Source organism: Hyalella azteca, unplaced genomic scaffold (genome assembly GCF_000764305.2).
Source record: "Hyalella azteca isolate HAZT.00-mixed unplaced genomic scaffold, Hazt_2.0.2 contig17177, whole genome shotgun sequence".
NCBI classification, from domain to species: Eukaryota; Metazoa; Arthropoda; class Malacostraca; order Amphipoda; family Hyalellidae; genus Hyalella; species Hyalella azteca.
The window spans coordinates 43,018-49,420 of record NW_025946970.1 but is presented as its reverse complement, the minus strand read 5'-3'; the positions used below and the strand labels follow the sequence as shown (position 1 = coordinate 49,420).

The following is a 6,403-nucleotide window of genomic DNA, read 5'->3' as shown; positions in this document are numbered from 1 at the left end:
AGAGAGGTTCTTCTGAAGTCACGGTCATGCAAGTGCGGTTTGCAGTGGAAATACACAAGTATTACTTTCGAAACAAATATACTTATTGCAAATCCTTATATGGAACTTCCTCATGTAAATATGCGAACAATATTAGGTTGATAGTGAGAGTGCATATAAATGTGAGTGGAGTTGGGATGGAAGTTAGTCAGAATGTCCGTGGAGTTACTCACGTCGCCAGTTAGCACAGCCGAACTCGTCGCTGTAGTCGCCGCTGTTGTCGCCGCAGTCGTTGGCTCCGTTGCATCTCCGCGCCCCGTCTATGCAGAGGCCGGTGTTGGCGCACTTGAACTGTTCAGAGCGGCACACGCCTGCAATCACAAGTAATTAGGTAGGTTGTGTAATGACCATAATTGAGAAGGGATGGACTCGGAATATAAATTTTTGCAAATCACGAAATAATCTTTCGGTATTCTGGCATGTGTTTTATGCTATGTTATCTCCCTTATGATTTACTATATACTGCTTCTGATAGATGTTCAGCTCAATTATTATGATCAGGGATTCTAGAACAATTTAGAAATGATTCCTTATTGGCGATAATTGATGATGATTCGACTGAATGCTGATTCTCGAAGATTCTGACGATTCAATTCAATTCTTCAAGGGATTAATGTCCAGGGAAGGGTGATCTAAGGAAAGGTGGTCCAGGAGGGTTGGTCTGGGGAGGATTGGTCCAGGATGGGGTGATTGAGGGAAAGAGGGCCACGGAGGTGCTATTCAGGGAGGGTGCCTACTGAGGGGTGATCCAAGGAGAGGTAGCCCAAGAAGAGGTGATCAAGGAAGGGTGGCCCAGAGATTGGGAGGGGGGGGTGGCCCAGGGAGGGGTGATGCAAGGAGGGGTTATCCAGAAAGGGGTGATCCAGGGGGGGGGTGCTCCAGGGTGATCTCACAATGTTTCTCATCACTCCAGTCCCCGCAGTTGTCCCGGCCGTCGCATTCCCAACGCTTGTAGATGCATGTGCCGTCGTCGCACATGAAGCGGTCGCCGGTGCAGCCTGCGATAATTCAAGGAAGCCGTGAATGTCGGGCTAACAAATTAATATAACTAACCAATTTTATTCAGATGATCCAGTTTCCTGGACGCAAGGCGAGGACTAATGTATAACGGGTATAAGAATGAGATGTATGTGTTGCTTATTATATCGCATCAGAGGTGTTGGAAAAGTCTCAGTATGCAATGAGTTTAACGGGCTCAAACTTCTTGTGGAAAGAAAATCTAGGCCTAAGAGATTAAACTCGCCAACTCGAATTTAATCATGGCGTGCTTGCGAAATATTGAAAGAAATACGATAGTAAAACGTAATTGAATGCAGTCGAGGAATAATTCATTTATGTTCAAGAAAATAATTTAATGATAAGAGCAGAAACAGATACTCATACAAACTCGAAATAAAAGATATTAGAATTGCGCGGAAGCGTTTGACTCAACAGGCAACTTACAATCGCGCTCGTCGCTGCCGTAATCACAGTCATTGTCTCCGTCGCACCGCCGCGTCTCGTTTATGCAGATGCCGGTGTCGGCGCACTTGAACTGATCAGAGCGGCATGCGCCTGCAATCACAAATAAATTGGTAGGATGTGTTAAGACCATAATTGAGAAGGTGTTAACACGGAAGACAATCCTTTACAGATCACGAAATAATCTTCTGTTATCCTGATATGTATTTCATGCTTTTATCAATCTTCCTTACTATATACAGCTTCTTCTGGATGTTCAAGTCATTTATGTTCTATAATCAGGGGTTCTGAAAGAAAAAATTCTGTGATGGTCGTGGATTTGCAATACCCGATGTTAAATTAATAAATTAATGCCCATTCAATCACTTCAACGGATTTTACTGCATATGTAGTACTTCCGTTAGCGGAATTTTCGCATCTGATAAAAATCGAATGAACCTGGAATTATTGGGGAGAAGCGAGTGGCTCTATAGCCGGGCTGGAGCTGAGCTCACCACAGAATGAGTGTTTAGCTCCACTTAGTTCCCCATACACTTGGCCATCTCGTTAATTTAATACCTACGCCGACTCATGAGGTGATGACACACTCATTACATCAGCCGTGTCATCACATCATGATGACTCATTACATCAGCCGTGTACTCACAATGCTTCTCATCACTCCAGTCACCGCAGTGTTTCCAGCCGTCGCATTCCCAACGCTTGTGGATGCATCTGCCGTCGCCGCACTCGAAGTGGTAGCCAGTGCAGCCTGAGATAAGTTAGAAAAGCCGTGGATGTCGGGCTAACTAATTAATATAAATAACTAATTTTATGCAGGGTGATCGGGTTTCCTGAACGCGAGGCGATGAAGAATTTATTGGGGGGGGGGTAAGAATGCGATTCATGTCTTGTTTATACCATCGCATCAGAGGGGGTGGATATGTATCAATATGCAATGGGTTCAGCGCACCGAAAACTTCCTGTGGAAAGAAAATCTGTGCCCCAGAAGAGGTTGAACTCGACATCTCGACTTTGGTCATACATGCTTGCGAAACATTGAAAGTAATTCAATAGTGAAACGTTGAAATTGAATGTAGTCGAGGAATAATTCATTTATATTCAAGAAAGTAATTGAATGTTTAGAGCAGAATAAGATTCTTATAATAACTCGAAATAAAAGACAGTAAAATTGCGCGGAAGCGTTTGACTCATCTGACAACTCACAGTCGAGCTCGTCGCTGCGGTCGCCACAGTCGTTGTCTCCGTTGCACCGCGACGTCTCGCGTATGCAGCGGCCGGTGTTGGCGCACTTAAACTGATCAGAGCGGCACGCGTACGCACCTGCAATCACAAGTAATGCGGTATAGAATTAATTTCAGATAATGATATTTTTATCATGAGAAAAAGGTTTTTGTGTCAAGCACACAGGAGTGCATCCAAAAGTGACCACGAGGTGAGGTGTCGACTAGGAATGTCTGCTGTTTGGCCCGACTGCGGCGGAACCTACAGAAGCAAAGTGGCACGCAGCCTGGGTACCCCCACGGCGAAGATTCTGCTGAGTTCCTGGCACGCGCCCTCCAAACCCACGCTCATTCTTAAATTGCCAACAAACCGGCGCCCGTAACTCCTTGCCTCACTTGTTCCTGCATAGGGGCTCAGGCGCCGAATTTACGGGGTTACCTCAGATGTGCAATTAGCCCTCCAATTGAGAAGATGTGAACACGGATGATAAATCTTTGCAGATCAGGAAATAATCTTTTGTTATACTGACATGTATTTTATGTTATGTTATCAATCTTCCTAACAATATACTGCTTCAGCCGGATGTTCAGCTCAGTTATGTTCTATAATCAGGGTTTCTGAAACAACTTTGTAATGCTTTTGGATTTGCATTACCTAATGTTAAATTAATGCCCCTTCTATCATTCCAACGGAGTTTACTGCACATGTACATAGTACTTCCGTAAGTGGAATTTCCGCACCTGATGAAAATATGGAATGAACATAGAATAATTATGGAGAGACGAGTGATTCATTAGCCGGGCTGGAACTGAGCTCACTACAGAGTGAGTGTTTAGTTCTACTTTGTTCCCCATACACTTAGCCATCTCATTAATTTAATACCTACGCCGACTCATGATGCGATGACACACAAACTTACTCACTCATTACATCAGCCGTTTACTCACAATGTTTCTCATCACTCCAGTCCCCGCAGTGATTCCAGCCGTCGCATTCCCAACGCTTGCGGATGCATCTGCCGTCGCCACACTCGAAGTGGTCGCCAGTGCAACCTGAGATAAATTAGAGAAGCCGTGAATATCGGACCAAATAATAAATATAAATAACTAATTTAATGCAGGGTGATCGGGTTTCCTGAAGGCGAGGAAGAATTTATAGGAGGGTAAGAATGTGATGTATGTGTTGCTTATAACATCGCATCAGAGGGGGGTTGATAGGTCTCAATATGCAATGGGTTCAGCGCGCTCAAAACACCCTTTGGAAAGAAAATCTAGGTCTCAGAGGAGGTTAAACTCGACAACTCGACTTTAGTCGTAGCATGCTTGCAAAACATTGAAAGTAATTCGATAGTGAAACGTTATAATTGAATGCAGTCGAGGAATAATTCATTTATATTCAAGAAAATAATTGAATGTTAACGCGTTGACTACGAAGTGGTACATATGCGTACCACGAAATGTATTTCTCCAGGACGTAGTGATACATAATTAAGGTTGCCTAAAATCGGCCAAATCCGAGGACAAAAAAGGCCGATAACTTAATATATACTAGTTTATTTGTAGCTTCTGCTATAAAAATTCCATTTATTTTCTTTTTGCAGTATTTAAAATTTAATTAGCAAGTACCCCTATCATAAATTTTAGCCGGCCAACGCAATTGAGAAAAACTAAATCACGGAATTTGTCCGGAAAAAATGATCGTCTGTCAAAACTGTTTAAAAACGGTACTAAAAATGAAATAATAGGACAAGATGAAGCAATTGTAGTCAACGTATTAAGAGCAGAAACAGATCCTCATATTAATTCGAAATAAAAGACATTAAAATTGCGCTGAAGCGTTTGACTCATCTGATAACTCACAGTCGAGCTCGTCGCTGCCGTCGCCACAGCCGTTGGAACCGTTGCACCGCGCTGTCTCGCGTATGCAGCGGCCGGTGTTGGCGCACCCAAACTGATCAGAGCGGCACGCTCCTGCAATCGCTAGTAGTGCGGTATAGAAATATTTTCAGGTCGTAATTAAAAAATTCTAATGTGTGTATTAATTTTTTTCTCGTCACAAATTAATTGTTCTGCTTCAATACTGTGTATTCAATTATGTTATTACTTTCAATAATTTTTCAATAAAATTGATTTATCTTGAAGGGAGGATGAATACTTTGGGGCGTCGTTTTATCTGTTATTTGCGTTTGGGTTATTAGGCGGGCTGTATCTGAGCTCATCCCTGGATGAGTGATTACTTTTAATAAAATTTTATTGAATGAGCTGAGTGGGGGAAAGGATTACCATGGGAATGTATTGCAGTTGCGTATGAATTACCGATGATAATAATGCTGTCATGTAGGGAAAAATAGTTATGCGGAGAATGCAAAGGTCAGAGCAATGTAATGTCAGTTAATGGAATTCAATTCATGTTTACCACAAGGAACCGAACCTTGAGACTCAGGCTCACCTGCGCCGGCGGAAGTTTGTTCACCTGCAGCTGCGGTTGCCGCGGCTGCCAAGAGCAGCAGCAGCCTGCAGCAGTTACTCGTTCCCTGTAGAGCAACAAGAGCTGTGAGTGACGTCGCCTTATTAGCACTGGTGCTAACATTCTCGCTATCACAACTGGGAGCATAAAATTAACCTTTAGCAATGATTAACCTGATGCCAGTTGACTTCATGGCTGCAGGACATCGTCGAGGGCGACCATTGAACGCTTGCATTGTTGGGCTCATAAGTAAATATAATATGGCACAGCAGTAGACTTGTGGCACAGCAGTAGACTTGTGGCAGAGCAGTAGACTTAAGGCACAGAAGTTGACTTGTGGCACAGCAGTAGACTAGACTATGTCAAAGGAATTAAAAGTTTTATTTACTAAATATCTTCCGGATGTAAATCTTCATGTGTTGCTAGTTAACAATTTTAGAATCAGCTCGTTTTTCAGGTTAAAGGATACCCTACCTGTTCTTATGCGATCGCCACTAGTTTACAGATATAGTTGTGCGCAGTGCGCATCAGCGTACGTCGGTATGACGTCACGCAATTTCTACACTCGGCTGGCTGAGCATAAGGGCAGGAGTTATAGGACGGGGAACCTACTTGCACATCCACCTCATTCTGCTGTACGTGTTCATGCTGAGCAGTGCAACACCTCTGTATCCGATAGTCATTTTAAAATTCTAGCTTCCGCATCCGGTGTTACTGATCTACGCATTTTAGAATCCCTATATATTTTCAAGCAGAAGCCTAGTCTAAATGCTGTTCTTAGCTCCGTTCCTCATGAAATAGTAAATAAATAGGCCGTTTACTAGTGTTATTTTCATGTCTTATTTATTTATTCTCCGTTTTTAAAACCTAGCAGTGCCTTTTACTCTACTAATTGATTGTATTTGTGTTCCTAGGACTGAACTTCTTCTGAATTGAATTTTGTGAACTGACGATGGAGCTGGACTCCGAAATGTTTTCTCTTATAAAGATATGGTGAATTCTTGTGGTATTGTTATTGATTTTAAATTCCTGGTTAACTTGCGATTTAAGCAAACAAGTGATTTTAATAGCAGTAGACTTGTGGCACAGCTGTAGACTTGTGGCACAGCAGTAGACTTGTGGCACAGCAGTTGACTTGTGGCACAGCAGTAGACTTGTGGCACAGCAGTAGACTTGTGGCACAGCAGTAGACTTTTGGCACAGCAGTAGACTT

At 42.9% G+C, this 6,403-nt stretch overlaps 1 protein-coding gene across 1 annotated transcript in view; it reads right to left on the bottom strand.

Moving 5' to 3' along the window:
• Nucleotides 1–204: 204 nt before the first annotated feature.
• LOC108664747 (low-density lipoprotein receptor-related protein 4) overlaps nt 205–6,403 on the bottom strand; it is a 14,299-nt gene continuing 8,100 nt past the window's right edge. Inside the window, exons 2-9 of the mRNA XM_018151420.1 lie at nt 5,173–5,327; nt 4,584–4,694; nt 3,672–3,776; nt 2,707–2,823; nt 2,147–2,251; nt 1,483–1,593; nt 933–1,037; nt 205–350 (exon numbers count right to left, since the gene is read on the bottom strand). Coding sequence (XP_018006909.1) covers nt 205–350; nt 933–1,037; nt 1,483–1,593; nt 2,147–2,251; nt 2,707–2,823; nt 3,672–3,776; nt 4,584–4,694; nt 5,173–5,327 — 955 coding nt within the window. The remainder of the gene's footprint in view (nt 351–932; nt 1,038–1,482; nt 1,594–2,146; nt 2,252–2,706; nt 2,824–3,671; nt 3,777–4,583; nt 4,695–5,172; nt 5,328–6,403) is intronic.